The following is a 19,871-nucleotide window of genomic DNA, read 5'->3' on the forward strand; positions in this document are numbered from 1 at the left end:
CATTCATCTTATTATCAAAACAGTCACTCACATTATCAACCAAGTAGGATTTTCTATTGTCAGAGGCACATCCATTGCTCTGTTCAGCTAACTGTCTGTGCTTTTCTAGCTGAACAGTTAACAGAGTTGGCAGTGATCTTATTCCCTTACTCTTTTCCATTAAGACAATTACACTGTTTTCAAAAACTTGAATAAGTTCGAAATTGCTACCAAGACTAACACCTTATGTATAGACACTGAGACCACAAACAATTTGAATTACTTGAATAACAAAATTTTAAAAGCCTTTGATACAGCAATAGCTGAGAATATTTCTACTTGGCTTTAAAATCATTAAGAGGAAGTTTGGATGCTCCCAAGCCTTTTACCAATGAATTACATTTCTTGCCAAATCATGATTGAAAGCAGTTTGCCTGTATTGTTGTTGTCCATACATCAGCACATCTGCCTCTGAGCAATAAAAACAACTATGAAAACTCATTTGTTGGCTCTTTAATTAACTCATTGTATTTCGTAAATCCCAATATGTCTTCAGGAATGTGCAACAAGGCAAGTTATACATTAACATGTAGAAACAGTCACTCCAAGCTACTTCTGTAAAGTATGTTAGTAACAAATTATGGCTAATACTTATCTTTTTGTAGCACTGATAATTATAGGAATTATTCGTGTGAGTACATTAGCAGAACAACAACTACTTTGCTGAAAGCTAATGCTCAGTCTCTTATTTTACTCAGCTGTTTATTTTTATCTAATACTTCGAAGCTTAATACTTCAAAGCTTAATACTTCGAAGCTTACCTATGCTGTTCCAATGCATGTGCAGCGACATCTGGGTACATTATGCACACCCCAGTGCAGTTTAAACAGGGGAGCTCAGTAGTCTACACAGACTACTGTTAGGTGTCTATACACTAGCAAACTCAAGATTAGAGCTATGTGGCATTTACATTCTGTAAGTCCAAATATTCGGATAAATTGTAGAATGACTTATAAGTTGTTGAATATTTTGGAATTTTAAATTTCCTGTGTGATGTCTACTGACAACATATAATAGATATTTGCACAAGAATTTAAATTTCATTCTGAACTGCAGAAAGAGATGTGAAGCAGTAGTCTATATGGCAATTATTATTATTTATAATACTGTTATTGTGTACATCACAGTTCATCTTAAAGCCATTCATGGTATTAACTGCAAATACAGTTAAGAAGTAAATGTTTTGGCACATAAGTGTTAGAACCCCTAGTCCCCGAATAAGCTTCTGTATGATGTTTGGCTATCAACTTTACACAGTTTCATTCATATTACATGATTGTGGAGAGTAATACTTGATTTGATATTGAAGAGGGCACTCAGAGCAGCACTCAAACTTTCAACAGGCTTACCTATGCTGTTCCAATGCATGTGCAGTGACATCTGGGTACATTATGCACACCCCAGTGCAGTTTAAACAGGGGAGCTCAGTGTACTTTCATTAGTGTTGCAGTGACATCTGGGTACATTATGCACACCCCAGTGCAGTTTAAACAGGGGAGCTCAGTGTACTTTCATTAGTGTACACTTGAAGATGGCCAGAAGACTCTGTGTCATAATACCATGGCAGCAAGTGATTGCCCATCCCAAATTTCATGAAACAACAATCTATATGCTTTGAAAGTTTCAAATTTCACAGAGAAATTAAATTTTTGAGGGACAGCAACAGCCTTTTTAAATGAAGATAAGCTTGTTTCTCCTTAATTACTTCTCCCACACCACAGAAGAATTATTGAATGAAAATCATAATCAGGAATGCCAGGCCGTATGGCATTGCTTACTGGGAGACACCAATGGGCATTCAGTTGCCAATCCTTGCCAGCCAAATACTGGTGATGAAAACTTCTTATACCAATGGGACTCTAACCAGCTATCTCCAAGTCACATGCCACTGCACAAGTGTGTAATAGTAAGTTCTGCTGTGGAGGTTATTAGTAGTCAGATAAAGTACAAACCTATAAATGACCAATTTACCACCAGAAGTGTGTGAAATTTGTTCAGTAGGTATGTTCCACATCAAATTGTCTGTTACTGATATAATGAGTGGAAGATATAACTCACTGACTCACTTACTTCAGTGTTTTTTTGGTGTCTTCCCCAATTTTAGCCAAACTAATAGTTGATACATGTGTACTATATGTATGATTTGTTTTTGGGCACTTTGTCATTTTACCAATGTCATAAAGGGGTTGGGAAAATCAAGGACTCTTCAGGGCCAAAATCTTTTGGAATGATATGATTTAGACATGAGATACTCTCAATTATTATGATTATGGAAATTTCACTACAGAAAGAACAAAACAGAAAATGTGGTTACTGATATGCTGGTGAAAGATGAGTGAAACATTGACAGGTACAAAAGATCAGAAAATAGCCCTAGCTTCAAGTGTCCCCTCTTTTTTCTAATGTAAATAGAATCTCATATGCACACAAGAACTTGAAAGCTAAATAAATTTATGATCTGCTACAGGTACAGCGAGTGGAGAAAACACCACAAACATAACACATTATCATGCCTAATATAATGTAGGAAAACCATTTACATTCAAAACAGCTTCCAATTGTCTCCTTAAAATGATAAATACAGGTCATATATGGTTTTCAAGGAAATCTTATACCACTTTTCCTGCAAAATAGTTGCAAGTTCAGGTAAAGATGATGTAGGTGGGTAGCGAACACACACCTTTCTATCGTCAGTAGACCACAAAAGCTCAATAATATTGAGATCTGGTGACTGTGGTGGCCAAGAGAGAGCCAACAATTCATCCCTAAGCTCACAAACCAGTCCTGGACGTTGCGAGTGGTATAAACAGGGGCCCCGTCATCTCACAAAACAGCAGCACTATTGGAGAACAAACACTGTAACATGGAATGAAACTGATCAGCCAAAACAATAGCATAATGCTTGTCAGTAATGCAGTCTTGCAGAGTAACTGTGGGGCCCAAAAAATACCATGATATGGCTGCTCAAATTATCTCCGAAATCCTGCAATGTTTTGCTCTTGGAACTTAAACTCAGCCCAAAATGAAAACAGTCGGAAATGAGGCTCCTCTGACCAAATTACTTTTTTCTAATGCTCCATAGTCCATGTCCTAATGCTTGTGCACCATCTTTATCTGTTATGGCATTTGCGTCACTGATGAGTGGTTTTGGAATTCCATCTCACTCTGAAATACCCTTGTTCTGGAGATATCCTCATGTTGTCTTGGTTCCTGATAAGGTTTCTTGAGTGAGACATTCAATTCCAGAGTGACTTTTGCAGCTGTCACCCTCTTATTCTTCATCACAGTCCTCTTCAGTGACCATCTGTTGTGATATTCAACACACACTTTTGTCTGTATTGTGACAGCCGATGTTGTTTCTCCACTTTCCCTGTATGCGGTATAAATCTTCATTACAGTGCCTCTTGAAGCACTGACAGTACAGCTGCCTTGGTTACAGAAGCACCCACGATATGAGTGCCTACAATTTGCCCACATCTGAATTCACTTACAGTTAGCTCCACCATGATAAGCTCATAACTTCACAGAACATTGTTCTGAGCATGACTGACATTTGCAATGTATTGAGGACATTAGACGTGTGCCAATCACAATCTACAGGCTTGGCTAGTGTCTGCGTTTATGTTCAAGTAGTCATTTCCTGCTCTGTTCCCATATTTTTGTACACCCCCTGTATATGTGTGAAACCCTGCAGTTCACTTCTTCAACATTGAAGATTTTGTAAATATAAATCTTGTTTGTGACCAATAGACACATGAAATGAGAGTGCTCAGTTACCATCATAATGATTTCATATGAGACTACATACATTACAACATTTAGATTGTTTGGAGGTCTCTCGGGCATGCAGCCGCGTCGACTGGTCGTTGGAGAACGAATTTTCGACGGCGTAATGTGCCATCATCATCAGGTTACTTCTGTTGACTGACGTCCTAGGCCGGCAGGTGGTGTGGTATATATACCTGTCGCCTCTCCCCTCCACTGACTCCATGTATGGACTGAGGGATGTGCAGGCTGTGGTGGTGGGGGTAGATTGCGCTGACGAGATGTCTGATGGGCGTCAGTATGCATGCCGCCGTCGGCGGCTGTGGTGCCCTGTTTCCGCTGCTCCTGCAGAACTTTTATTGCTGGATTCCACGCTTGGCTGATTGGCTGAGTTGAAATCCGTTGTCCTTGTTAATAAGGTTCTTGTGCAGCCGGATTTCAATTGCTTCCTTGTACACACAGTCCCAAAAGCAGGATGTGTTGTGCAGGACTTCTGTGTTCTCGTATTTCATACAATGATTTGTCTCGAGGCAATGTTCTGCAATTGCAGATTTTGTAGGCTGTTGGAGATCGGTGTGCCGTTTGTGTTCGGTACACCTTTCCTCAATCGTGCGAATGGTTTGCCCCACATATGCTTTCCCACACTCACACGGTATGAAATAAACTCCAGCCATGCGTGGAATCCAGCAATAAAAGTTCTGCAGGAGCAGCGGAAACGGGGCACCACACCTGCCGAAGGCGGCATGTGTACTGAGACCCATCAGTCATCTCATCAGTGCAAGCTACCCCCACCACCACAGCCTGCACATCCCTCAGTCCATACACGGAGTCAGTGGAGGGGAGAGGTGACAAGTATATATACCACACCACCCCCGGCCTAGGACGTCAGTCAACAGGAGCAACCTGATGGTGATAGCACGTTACGCCATCGAAAATTCGTTCTACAACGACTAGTCAACCCGGCTGCATGCCCGAAAGACCTCTAAGCATCTCATTTGCTAGGAAAATCTACGAACACACATAAGATTCCTCTACAGTGAGTAAATGGTACAGTAAGTGAAGAAGCTTGATAAGCTTCGGAACAAGAAACAATGGCTTCTGAGTGCACTCATCTTCTTGAAGAGATGCCGTGACAGCTGAATTGTGCCAACTTTTGCCAAGATTGTACATCATATCCAGACACCTGCGGCGAACTGAATTACCAGAAGAGCTAGCCTGGCCCTAGTGCATGAACGCCGCCAGCTTGACTCCATAGGATGCAAACTTTTTGCCCTACATCTAGAATTGGTGTCCCTGCTCTCTCCTGTCACCTGGGAATGGGTGGAATGTTCCTCCTGGGCACAAGCCAAGAGGACTCAACGAAATGCAACTACGAAACAGTCATCAAAATTTGATCGGCTTGCATCAAAACAGTCCAAACAGGAGATTAAGTGCACAGTTATGAATCTTACAGGGAAAGGCTTAAACTTTGCTCCAACACCAGCAGCAATCCCTGTCGCAGAAATCATCAGCGGAGTGGAACAAGTTGCCTCCAAGCTGCCACCCGACGCGGCGGAGGATTTACGCCGGGAAACATGCCGCACACTCGCCAGGGCCGCACTGCCGAAACACAACATCTCCAGACGGGAAAGGGCCATGCTGCGTTCTCTGCGTGATGATCCAGACATTGTTGTCATCCCAGCGGATAAGGGGAACATAACCATTCTACTAATGGCGGCAGAATACAAAAAGAAAATGTACAAGATCTTGGACGACCCTGCTTACAGGAAGATGACGACGGATCCAACCAGTCGGACGCAGCGCAAGATGATTGAACTTCTTCAAAGTACCTTTACAGACGAGACAGTGAAGAAACTTCAGCCACGTGCTGCTGCACCACCAAGACTCTACGGACTTCCAAAGGTACCCAAGATGGGCACTCCTCTGAGACCGATAGTGAGCACTATAGGAGCGCCAACATACCAGCTTGCCAAACATTTGACCGCAGTATTGAGTCCATTGGTTGGCAAATGTGAGCACCACATCAAAAACTCGGCTCAGTTTGTTGAACGTATGGGGAAACTCAAGTTGGCCAGCTCAGATCTTATGGTCAATTTCGATGTTGTATCATTTTTCACAAGAGTTCCACTCAAGGATTCGCTGGATCTTATTGAGAAGAAATTTGGGCCCACATTCACGAAAGTATTTAACTTTGTGCTCATGTCAATATATTTTTGTTTTGATGGACACTACTACGAACAGACAGATGGCGTACCTATGGGTAGCCTTCTGTCACCTGTGGTGGACAACATGTACATGGAAGAATTTGAGGAGAAAGCATTAGAATCAGCACCACTAAAACCAACAGTCTTCTACAGATATGTTGATGACACATTCGTCATTTGGCCTCACGGGGAAGAGATGCTCCAACTGTTCTTACAACATCTGAACTCTATCCACCCTCAAATTCAGTTCACCATGGAGGTGGAGAAAAATGGGCAGCTACCATTCTTGGATGTTCTGGTATGGAAAATGCCTGATGGAACACTGGGACACAGCGTCTACCGGAAGACAACGCACACGGATCTGTACCTTCACACCTCCAGCTGTCATCACCCGTCACAAAGGGAAGGAGTACTAAATACATTGGTTCACAGAGCTCATATGATCTCCAACGAAGAAAGCTTAAAAACAGAACTAGACCACCTCAAGGATGTGTTCCAGAAGAACGGCTATAGTGACCGCCAAATTCAATGCGCCTTCAAGCAGAAGTCCACACCACAGACGACACCTGATGATGATCCACCGAAAGCGACAGCCTACATACCATACACAGGCAACGCATCTGGAAACATAGGCAGGATTCTAGGACGTCATAACATCAAATGCGTCTACCACCCGCCGCCAAAGATCAAGTCCCTTGTAGGAACAGTAAAGGACGATTTAGGACTCCAGAAATCTGGAGTTCTTTTTAATACCGTGGGAGTGTGGGAAAGCATACGTGGGGCAAACCATTCGCACGATCAAGGGCAGGTGTACCGAACACAAACGGCACACCGATCTCCAACAGCCTACAAAATCTGCAATCGCAGAACATGGCCTCGAGACAAATCATCGTATGGAATGTGAGAACATGGAAGTCTTGCACAACACATCCCGCTTTTGGGACTGTGTATACAAGGAAGCAATTGAAATCCAGCTGCACAAGAACCTTATTAAGAAGGACAACAGATTTCAACTCAGCCAGATGTGGAATCCAGCAATAAAAGTTCTGCGGGAGCAGCAGAAACCGGGCACCACACCCGTCGAAGGTGGCATGCGTACTGACACCCATCAGTCATCTCGTCAGCGCAAGCTACCACACCACCGTGGCCTGCACATCCTGTGGTGTCACCGCCAGACACCACACTTGCTAGGTGGTAGCTTAAATCGGCCGCGGTCCATTAGTACATGTCGGACCCGCGTGTCGCCACTGTCAGGATCGCAGACCGAGCGCCACCACAAGGCAGGTCTCGAGAGACTGAGTAGCACTCGCCCCAGTTGTACAGACGACGTCGCTAGCGATGCACACTGAAGAAGCCTCGCTCATTTGCCGAGCAGATAGAATAGCCTTCAGCTAAGTTAATGGCTACGACCTAGCAAGGCGCCATTAGTAACATTGCATGTATCTAAAGAGTCTCACTTGTATTGCCACAATTTCCAGATGTACCACAAGGATAGATTAAAGTTAAGTATTCAAGAAGCTACGTACTTTTCTTTATAGCTTTCATTACGTATCCTGTTTCAGACCTCACGCCATCCTGCTTTAGCTTAGCGCGTGCCTTTCGGCTTCCTCTCATTGTGTCTAGGCTGTCTTGCCTAGACACAACACATCCCTCGGTCCATATGCGGAATCAGTGGAGGGGAGAGGCAACAGATATATATACCACACCACCCGCCAGCCTAGGACGTCAGTCAACAGGAGTAACCTGATGATGCGGCACGTTACGCTGTTGAAAATTCATTGTACAACGACCAGTCAACCCGGCTGCATGCCCGAGAGACCTTCAAGCATCTCATTCACCGGGAAAATCTATGAACACACATTTAGATTGTTTCTTCTGGCATTTGTGGTATTAGTGATGAACACTCCTAACATTCCTGGAATCTGTTTATTGGAAATTGATCCTATCACTCAGTATAATTGCATGAAACAAACTTGCAATCCAACATTATATTTGACGGTTCCTATTGTATTAATTTCAGCACAGTAGATGAATAGTTATTATGAGTTTGTAGAAGCATACACACAGAATAATTAAGTAATTCAATGCCCTAATTGTCATTCACTGTTCTACATCTATAGTCTACAAACCACTATAAGGTGCATAGCAGATGCTACATCACATTGTACCAGTTATTAGGGTGTTCCCGTTCCATTCACGTATGGAGTGGGGGAAGAATGTTTGATTGAATGCCTCTGTTTGTACAGTAATTAATCTTATCCTCACGATCACTAGGTGAGTGTTACATATGGAATTGTAGTATATTCCTAGAATCATCATGTAAAGCCTGTTCTTGAAACTTTGTTTATAGACTTTTTCGGGATAGTTTATGCCTATCTTCAAGGGTCTTCCAGTTCAGTTCCTTCAGTATCTCTGTGACACTCTCCCATGGATTAAACAAACCTGTGACCATTCATACCACCATTCTGTGTATGTATTCAGTATCACCAATTTGGTATTTCAGTATCATCTATTTGGTACATGTCCCACACTCTTGAACGATGTTCTAGGATGGCTCACATGAGTGATTTGTAGGCAGTCTACTTTTCAGAGTGATTACACTTCCCCAGAATTCTGTCAATAAACTGAAGTTCACCACCTGCTGTATCCACAAATGAGCCGATGTGATCATTTCATTTTATATCCCTAGAAAGTGTTATACCGAGATATTTGTATGAGTTGCTGATTCCCACTCATTGATATTATAATCATAGGATACTATGTGTTGTTTTATTTATGCAGCTTCATTATAGATTACTGCACCATCTGCAAAAGTCTGATATTACTATTACTATTGCCTGCAAGGTCGTTAGTATACAACATGAATAGCAAGGGTCCCAACACACTTCCCTGGGGCACACCTGAAGTTACTTCTACTCTCCATCCAAGATAACATGCTGTGTCCTCCCTGCAAAAAAAGTCCTCAATACAGTCACAAATTCCATTTTATATCTGATATGAGCAAACCTTTGACAATAGGCATAGATGTGGTATTGTGTCAAATGCTTTTTGGAAATCAAGAAATACTGCATCTACTTGATGGCCATGATGCTAAGCTTTCAGTATCTCATGTGAGAAAAGTGCGAGTTGGGTTTCACATAACTGATGTTTTCGGAATCCATGTTGATTGACACTGAGGAGGTCATTCTGTTCAAGGTACATCATTGTGATTGAGCCCAGAATATGTTCTAAGATTGTACAACAAGTCGATCTCAAGGATATTGGACAGTAGTTTTGTGGGCACTTCTACTAGCCTCCTTGTAGATGGGTGTGACCTTTGCTTATTTCCAAGAACGAGGCAACGGTTCCTTGTTTGAGGGATCTACAATAGGTTATAGTTAAAGAGGGGGTAACTCAGCCACAAGTTCAGTGTAGAATTTGACAGAAATTCCATAGGGCCATGGAATTTTGTTCAATTTTAATGATTAAGGGGTTTCTCAACACCACTGACTCTAATGCTTATTTCATTAATCTTTTCAGTGGTTCAAGAATTAAATTGGGACAATTCTCATCGGTTTTTTCCTTTGTGAAGGTACATCTGAAAAAGGAGTTCAGCATTTCAGTTTTTGCTTTGCTACCCTCAAATTCAGTTCCTGTCTCATTCACTAGGGACTGGACAATAACTTTGGTGCCACTAACAATCCTTACATATGGCCAGAATTTGTTTTGGTTTTGTGAAATATCGTTTAACAACATGCATTGCTCTCTTGACAGCTAAACACATTTCATTCAGCCTCTCTTTATCTATAACCCTATGCTTTGTTTTACACCTATTATGCAGTAACCTCTGTTTCTTTATAAGTTTATTCATAGTAACTGTACACCATAGAGGCTATGAACTGTTCTGCTGGGTGCATATCTGTCCAGTGCATGGTGGACTATTGTTTTAAATTTGAACCATAGTTCCTCTACATGCTCCGGCCCTGTGCTGAAAGTTTCAGGTTCCTAACTCATGTGATACAATAAATATTTTTTTCATTTATTTTACTGAACATATATATTATCTTTCTGCTTGTTTTAGTTGTCCTTTGTACTTTGGTAATCATTGTTGTCACATCTATGTCATGGTCACTGATAACATTTTTGATGTGTACATTCTCAAAGAGTTCAGGTCTGCTTGTTCCCATTAGATCCAACATATTTCCATCATGAATGGGGCCTTATCAAGCCCACTGCTAACAAAACTGTTAACATCCCAATTAATTGTTGGATGATAGAAGTTTCTGCCAATGGTTACTGTATGATGGGGGAGCTCATGTACAAGTAAACTGTTTTTTTTTCCCTCTAAAGTTTTTGGTTACATCAGAAGATGAGTCTGGTGGGCGATACAATGATCCAATTATCATTTTATGCTGACTCCGATACTGACCCTTGCCCAAACAATCTCACATACAACTTCAATTTCTATCTTGGTGGATCTAAGTTTCTTGTATATTGTGACAAATACACCACCTCTATTTCCCATTTGCCTATCCTTTTGATATAAACTAAATTTTCCCCAAAAATCTCACTGCTGTCAATTTTAGGTTTCAACCAGGTTTCTGTACCTAGTATTATGTGAGCTTCACTGTTTTTCATGAGTGCTTCAAGCTCTGGCACTTTGTTGTGAATGTTTCAGCAGCTTATCATTACGATTTTAATACTTTCGCTTGTGGGAAGCATTTCTTTCGATCTTAACAGTGATACTTCCAGATTTCCTACAGCTATCTTTGTCTGGATTGGATGGAGAGTTGCCTAATCTAAAAAACTTTTGTGTGCATCCCACTTGCAGTCAACTAGCGGAGTAGCAACCTCTGATGTGTTGTGCACACCTGACCCACTTAGGGGGACCTTACAGTTCTCAGCCCTATGGCGCATGTTGAGGAAGTCGCAGCCTGGCTTGTCACAAAACCTTCGAAGTCTCTGTTTCAGTTCTTCCACTCAACTCAGATCCAAGGGGCCATGAGGTGTTCTGGGAATAATGCTGCAAATTATGAGCTTCATATAAAGTCCATGCCCAAGGCTGGTCTTTTCAACCTTCTCTGTCAGTCGCTGGAATGACCCAAGCATGACCTTGGAGCCCAGAAGGCAGGCATCATTTGTTCCATTTGCTACAACATGCACCGAATCTGCAGTTTGTTGCACCCTGTTTCCTTAGTGGCTGCTGGAATAGTCTCTTCAGCATGTTGAATGATTTTTGGCTAGGGGGTTCGGTACAATAACCTGAATCCTCCCTGGTCCCCATCCACGCTGTACAAGACACCTAGATCTACCATTGACATGCCAGTCACAGTCAAGTGGATGAGTAATGACAGATTCTGTACTTTCTGCAGCGGAGACAGTATCCATAGGAGATGATAGTTCTTGAGGTACCTCTGGTACCGATATCCCAGGTACACAACACTCGGGAGCTCTTCCAACGCATCAGTTCACAGGAGCTGCCAATCATTTGACAGTAGTCAGGGCAATTTATAGCTGCTTATAAATGTCAACCAACTCAGCCATGTTCAACAACGGCATTCTCAGTGGGGCTGCATATTGGCTGGTTCAATGTTCTACATGATAGTGAACAAACAACTTTAAATTAAGCCCGCTAATTATCTTTTAATCTGTTGAGCTAAAAGTTGCTAATTGCCCATAAGAATTAAAGCAATTAGGCAAAATGAGATTGCTATTAAGACAACACAAAAACTTGTGGTAAAAACTGCTAGTTTTCTAAAACATTTTGATCTTGGTTACAGTTGTTATCAAACTCAAAAACGTAGTTAATTTACATAGTTAATTTACAATAAATGCAGTTAATATATTGGGCTACTCCTCTTTTATGAAAAACTAGATGTTACACCATATGTTAGAATATCTGCTACAAAAACTGAACCACAAACTCCAATTTACTCCAAATTGCTCATAGAGTACGTAAAGGACAATGTTAGCTTCCAAAAATTCTCAAGAACTCCCAGTTTTTTGCAGTGTTATACAGTGAATTTCAGGGGTGATGTATTTTTTGGCAGAACCGTGAATGACAAATGCTGGTTTACTACGAAGAAGGTAGGTATCAAAAACACTCCAACCGATAACTTATGAAAAAATAGTTTTGTAAAGTCCGAAAATTCTCAGAAATAACCTATTTCTCATATAATTGTACAACAAAATTGGAATGATAGTACTTGAGGTACCTCTGGTATAAGTTGTAAAAATTTTTAAAAGAGATCAATTAAGTTTAAGTTGATAATTGGCGATAACAGTACTAGTTTATTGCAGCATTTGTGAATGATCAAACTTTCACAATGCATCACAATACAAATGGGTGTTCATATAGTCAATGAAAGATAACGCAGAAGCAACATGAACAATAAAATGAGCTAATCTAAAACTTCAGATAGACACATGAACCTTGTACACATGATTGCATGGAATTTTCACATAGGTTTCTGTGCCCACCTCTACGCTGGCATGCCAAGGAAGAACACTGCAGCATGAGTTTATCTTGGTCAAAATCGCTAACACGTGCAGCACCAACAAAGCACGTTTCCTGCCTATTGTAGCAAACAATGATGTCTGTCAAATGTTGGGATATTTCCTTGGTCAAGGCCACAGCAAACCGTCTGTTGTATCCCCATAAAATCATACTTATATACTGTGTGTGTGTGTGTGTGTGTGTCTATATATATTTTGAGATACTTACTTCCATTGCATTATGGTGACCAATCCTATAATGCTCAGTATTAGTGAATTTTTACCTCTGTTATTCATACTTGTAGGTACACATTAGTCATTCCCTTTAGTGTATCTTCTCTCCAAAGAAAATTTAATTTTATGTTAATTTTATTTTTAGATCAATTTCAGAGCTTATTATTTGAGCAACATGTGCACCATGAAGCGATTATAATGAACTTTCAATAAAAGAAAAAGATCTCATTCAAGTTGTGGATGTAAAGTAATATATATTGTGTATCCTAAACTAAAATATTCAGTTGATTTAAATATATATTTTTATTGCAGCATAATATCAACACATGATGAGTGCTGTGATGCAGTTATTGCTTATGATGGTTGCTTTGGATTATTTGTAAAACTAATGAAAAAATACCCTGGTAGACAAGACATAGTGGTTCGCTTGGGATATGCTCTGGGAAACCTGATGGCTCGAAGTGATACTGCAAGGACAAAGGTTAGACTCACATAATTTTTATTCTTTTTCTGATGTACTGCACCATCAAACTGTTATTCCCATGATCCCTCAAGACTGTGTTGTCCTGTGTTACAGTAATATTATTCACATTATGTTAATAGAGTAGCACTTAAAATAGAAATAATTTACAGAGTGTTTAAAAAAAGTGTCCCATATGTTTACAGGAAAATAGGACTGCTCTGTTCTAGGAAAAAGGTCCCATAAATATAGGTCCAATATCAAATACTTGTTGGGATTTGGGTCATTTTACTTGTGCTGAAAACTTGAGAAGTGTAGGATGTCTTCGTGTTGATGTTCAATGTTTATTTCTTATTGGTTGTATTACTATTTATACTTAGTCCTCTGACAGTGATGCTGTTGTCAGACAGGGCACTTCAAAATTCTTCTATATTAACCATTCTGCATGTTATTTTGAGGTTGTGTCAGAACAAAATTTGTGGTTCCATGAAGGGCGAACTATGTCAACCAGGAAATGGAGTCCCTTTATTCCATACAGAAATGGTAGAGGTGGTATTCAGCTATGATTTATCCAGAGACATTAATTGACTGGCATATGTTGTGTATGCTGAATAGCATCCTCATTGCAGCAGTCCATCTGAAAATGTTTGAATGTTGTTCTGGCAACTTCCAGACATTGGGATCATTTTCAGCAAGAACAAGGGATCATGGTAAAACGTGCACAGCTTGAATGATGGGTAGGGATAAGTTAGTGTTGCAGTGAGAAGAAGAAGATGATCCTGTAATAAGTGTATGAAACGTTGGAGTTGCAGGAAGCATAAACCATGCTCTTCAGTACAGACAGTTACTTTGTCCCATCACATTCCACAATGCCAGGTTACAGTTCTCCCTTTGGATTCTAAGAGAGAGTACTGAAGAGCCACAGTTCATAGCTAGTATTTTATTATGTATAAGATGGAAGTTATTTATTTATTTTATTGGTGCATTCATAGACAATAACTACTGTATGGATGTTGTCAAAATGTACACGTAAATTCATTTCAAGGAAATTGAATGTAACAAATATGTATGTAAAATAGTAGATCATTTTTTTTTTTTTTTTGCTGAGTGTGGAGTGTTGTGCTAATTCATTTGTTATAGCTATGCAAGCCGGCATTTGTCTGAAAATCTGCGAGGTGGGTCCTGATATTTCAAGCTTTTCGAACATGGGTATGCAGTGTGACTGTGTGTTATTATTCAGGTAGCACTCATCTGTAATGGTGAAAAAAAGACTATAGGCAGCAATTGGTGGAACGTCAAAATATTATTCCATTTGCTGTAGTATGCCATCCTGGCGTCTTCTGGGATACACACATTTACAATAACTCTGAGAGGAAAACCAGCTGAATTTAGTTTCTGTGTTTATAACATGGTCATTAAAATTTAATCACACAATGAAAAATCCAGCATGGGATGTAACAATATTGTGAAAAGGAAAGATGCTACTCATCACATAGTGGAGATTCCGAGTTGCAGATAGGCACCACAAAAAGACTATCACAAATTAGCTTTTGGCCAGTATGGCACTCATGAAAAACAAAAATAGATGACAGACACACACACACACACACACACACACACACATACACACATGACTGCTGTATCAGGCAACTGAGGCCACACAGCGAACAGCAGTGGTGCGGGATAGTGAAGTGCTGCTGGGGAGCATGCAGGGACAAGGTGGAGAGAGGGTAGGGCAGCTATGTGCAGTCGTAAGGTGCAACACAGGGCAAGGGTGAGGTGTGGGGGGAGGAGGGGGGGGGGGTAGCGGAAAAGGAGAGAAGTAAAAAGACTGGGTGTAATGGTGAAACGAGGGCTGTGTAGTGCTGGAATTGGAACAGGAGAGGGGCTGGATGGGTGAGTACATTGAGTAATGAAGGTTGAGGCCAGAAGGGTTATGGGAACATAGGGTATATTACAGGGAAAGTTCCCACGTGCAGTTCAGAAAAACTGGTGTTGGTGGGAAGGATCCATATGACACAGGCTGTGAAGCAGTCATTGAAATTAAGGATGTCACGTTGGGCAACATGCTCAGCAACAGGGTGGTCCACTTGTTTCTTGGCCACAGTTTGTCAGTGGCCATTCATGCAGACAGACAGTTTGTTGGTTGTCATGCTCATATAGGATGCAGCATAGTGGCTGCAGCTGAGCTTGTAGGTCACATGACTCATTTTCACAGGTACCCCTGCCTTTGATGTGGTAAGTGATGTTTATGACCAGACTGATTTAGATTTAGATATGGACCTATTCTTCCAGATTGCATGTAATTTGTTTCATTTACATGTAACATCAATCTGTTTGAAGTAGGAGTGGAAAAAGTAGGTTAGGAGTTGCTCAGTGTTGCTCAGTTGTTGTATGAAGCAACTGTTTTAGCCTACTTATTATCACACTAGTATCATTTGCAAATAGCATGACATTGGCTGCAGTATCTGAGGTGCGAATATCAGTTATATAGGTAAGAAATAATGTAGGACCAAGAAGACTGCCTTCTAGTACCCCTATTTCCACCTTTTTGCATCTGATACTAACTTAATTACTTTTGAATACATCTTGGGAGCAGACAGTGATCAATGTTGTTACTAATAGTTACTATTCAAATCAGTCTTGATCACAAATTTATTTATTCTGGAAACTGGTTTCAACAACATCTGTGGTCATCTTCAGACCAAAATGCTGTATGAGCAGGTGCCTCCTTCTAGTGGTAAATCACTGTAGTGACTTACCACTAGAAGGAGACTCCTGCTCATACAGCACTTTGGTCTGATGATGACCACAGGTGTGGTCGAAACCGGTTACCATAATAAATAAATTTGTGATCAAGACTGATTTTAATTGATACTAAGTTGATTTTGTGACTGAATCGAGCTAACACCAGTCGTACAATCTGTGTTCAATTTTGTTCAGACCACTTTTTTCCTGTCCCATGAATACCTAACAGTTCCAATTTTTCTAAATGGATGCCATGATTAACAGTATCAAATGCCTTGGAGATATCTAAAATATCTCCTACTATGCTATTGTTTTCTGTAGATTTTTGATTATTTGTTCAGTGTAGCACATTGCTGTCGTTTCTATGTTTTTACCTGGCTGGAAACCATGCTGTTACTGTTTAGTAGCTTATGGCGATTTAGATATTTATTGATTAAGTGCTTCATCAATTTTTCTAATACTGGTCAATAGTTTTCTACCTCATGCTTGGTTATTAATTCACACAGAGGGAACCATAAATTACCACAGTAAGCAAGAATGGACAGGATACATATGGTCAACAAATCTTGGAAACATGACACAAAATTGCTTTAGTGTCAATGTATGGGAAGGAACTGTAGATGACAGACTCATAGGACCACATGCTTTAACAGACAAAGTACTGTTTACTGACAACCTCTGAGGAACAAATTACCCACACTATTCGAGTGTTACTCTTGCAGATAGACAACAGATATGGTTTATACTTAGCATGGCACCATCCAGTCTTCTACACCTATTACAACAGTATGTAAACATTTATGAGCAATTGATTAGTTGAGGAGATTAATAGCATCTGATCCTAATCCCTTAGATTTATGGCTATGGGAAAATTTTAAGGTACTTGTGCATTCCAAACTCATTAACAATGTGCATGCACACTCTCCTGGAGCATTGGTATGGTGAGATAGCAGAATGCAGGCTGCTGGAGTGGAAAGAACAAACTCAGGTCAAGGATACAGCAAAATAAAGTTTTTTATTTCTTTTGTTTGCCGATACAGAGTACACTGAAAGCGTGCATAGAACAGTTAAGCACAAGCACCTTATGATTTTACAGGCAAGCTCAGCAATCTGCGTAGAACAACTGATATTCAGAACATATGTTTAGACTGACTTTAATGAAGGCAAAGATTTAGCTTGTAGCTATTAAGCAAAATATGATGAACAAGCGTTTGCAGAGATTTTGATTGAACCAAAACTTAACTTGAAACAATTAATCAAAATATGATTTTGTAGTCAGACTCAGAAATCTGTCTAGTAAAATAGACTCAACAGAAATGTTCAGAGAAACTTTAATTAAAGCAACTTTTGTCTAGAACTCTCAAAATGTTAAAAGTTCTCCAATGCAATAAAATTGGAAATTTCAGATACCTGAATATAAACATGCACACAAATGTCACAGCTTTACTCAGGATACAGATGGGAGGAAATTTTCCCACAAGTTAAGAATGTTGAAAATATTGATCACACATTGGTCCTCTAGTTGATGAAGGCCCTGAGCTATGCATGGGATAACTTTAGCAATGTTACACAAATAGGTTGAGGTGATCTAAACACCCCAAAAGACAAGTACATCATACTCTGCTAATCAACAAGTGATCAAGACTGCCACTAACCAGAGCACAAGGGAAGATGTAAAGTTTATGTTTAAACCAATGCTTACATAGGGTTACAGTTCAAACCGAGCCACCTTTAAAAGGTGGATAAAAACTTTTTCCAGATTTTAATTTAAATTATTCTAAACCACCTTTAATGGGTGCACTAAAATAAAAAAAGATTATTCTGAGGCACTTACTAAAAAGGAATTAAAAAAGCTTAAGTAAATTTTCAAGAGTGAAATAAATCTTTAAACAAATGTTCACAATTTGAAAAACAGCAAAGTTACAATGAGCCATCTTTCAAGGGAAGAAAAAACCTTTCAGACTTTAATCAAATTCACAATACCAAGGTTACATGAGTCACTCTCAAAGGGCAAGCACTTTAACTTCCAGGTCCTCCAAGGCAGAAGTCCCAGAATTACAATTATCAACAATTAATTAATGATCTGGATGTTCCGTAGAATGTGGCACGTTGTAGGGGACTAAAAATGTGTGCCCAACTAAGCCAAATCAAATAACAATGAAGCAGATGTGGTGTAGGAAAACACAGTATAGTGTGGGCAGGGGAGCTTTAACAGTAATCACTAAAGGCGAGAACTGAAGAACAACTTCCACACCAGTAACATCAAATTAAGCAGCTCACCAATAAGGATAGTAGTGAGCACAGCAGCTTACACAGTCTCTACACTCCAAACAGTTTCATGAGATGGCACACACTGCCCAGATGACAGCCAGTTCTCCCATATGATGCGCTGCTCCTACAAGATGTTCCGTCAGCTTCTAGTGACTCCAGAGTTACTGCTCCCCCCCTCCCCAGACACATTGCTTTTCCACAGTGCTTTGCCAAGGCCCTCTGCTCCTTCACATATGTGGCTGTTCAACCAGCAGCCTGTGCTGCCCCCTGTATGTCACTCGCAAACACCATCTGTCCATCAGCTCCCTCTCCAGATGCTCTCCACATCTTCATGATTGCTCTGTCTTGAGAACCCACCAAACCAAAGAGATGACTCACTGATGATACTCCCGAGGTAATCCCTCTGGCCAACGATATAGGCAGTACATACCCAGAAGTAGGTATCAAGCATGTGTCCCTGCATGTGGCCAAATCTGAGGACAGATAGGTATGTTCACCCACGTTCATGATTATCTGAAAAGGGATGCCGATGAATGTGCAGTAACTTGTACCGTCAACAGACAGATGGCTATCACTGGACAGAATGGCACATATCTCAATAATTGTTTGTTTCTGGATAATATAGGATACTTTTTCTGGTTTTGAGCAGTTTATCTCATCTAAGATTATGGAACACATTCTTTTAAACACTTATAACTGGCATCTTCTGAATACTAGTGGATTATTCTGTCACTGCTCACAAAATCACTTTGATAAAAGTGGGAAACACTCTTAGACTGTTACTAGAAGAAATAAGTGAATGAAATGTTCTTTTCTGAATACCATAAGCTGCTAACTGAAATCTTTTAGACTGTCTTCTGTTATACAATGCACCTCAGACATGCTATTTTGTACACATTACAAACCAATAAATTGTACAAAAGTCATAGCTATGGTGAACTTTTGTTATAGTATGTTGATGAATAAAAACAACTGAAGTGACTTACAGGCAACATCTGTGGAGAAAAAAATTAACTCTATTGTAGGGAATATGTTTACCATTTTTCTAATTAATTTTTAATATGATGTCAGAGAGAATGACAGTGTCTTTTCATTTCTGTGTCGAATGATGAGCACATGACATTTACTCCTTTTAAATTGAAATATGTGTCACTGACTATGAGAGAAAAGAAAATACCATGAAGACATTTGCCTGACTTTTACTGTTCTGAGAATAATCTAATGCCAAATAGTTGAATGTAGCAACATAAAAAATGTAAGGCATTATTGTGTTAGCATACTACCAAACTGCTGGCTGCAAAGAGTGAATATAGAAGAAGAATATAACAACATTCACAACAAAAATGAAGTTTCTGTCTCCAGTTACTGTAGCACAGTTTATAGAGCTACAATTTTAAAGTTGTGGTTGAATCTTTATGTTCCTGATTTTTAAAAAGCCATTTGTTATGGGAAAGATGGGTAACAGTAGAAAAAATTCTGAAAGCTAAAGATTTAACAGTGTTTTTAAATTCATTTGTGTGTGGCGATCCAGTTCCAGTTATTTCTGTTTCAGTAGCTTATGCCACAATTGTTATTAGTATCCAAGTTTTTCATTCTGTCTGGACTGAAAATGTTATGTTTCACCATTTGTACTGCAGCACATTGTAGGTGGACTGAATCAGAACACATGCTATCTC

At 40.0% G+C, this 19,871-nt stretch overlaps 1 protein-coding gene across 1 annotated transcript in view; it reads left to right on the forward strand.

Moving 5' to 3' along the window:
* Positions 1-19,871, forward strand: part of LOC126203778 (armadillo repeat-containing protein 2) — a 180,502-nt gene that overhangs the window by 71,714 nt on the left and 88,917 nt on the right. The window contains exon 10 of the mRNA XM_049938146.1: positions 13,029-13,197. Within this exon, the coding sequence (XP_049794103.1) occupies positions 13,029-13,197 (169 nt within the window). The remainder of the gene's footprint in view (positions 1-13,028; positions 13,198-19,871) is intronic.

The sequence above is a fragment of the Schistocerca nitens genome, chromosome 9 (genome assembly GCF_023898315.1).
Source record: "Schistocerca nitens isolate TAMUIC-IGC-003100 chromosome 9, iqSchNite1.1, whole genome shotgun sequence".
NCBI classification, from domain to species: Eukaryota; Metazoa; Arthropoda; class Insecta; order Orthoptera; family Acrididae; genus Schistocerca; species Schistocerca nitens.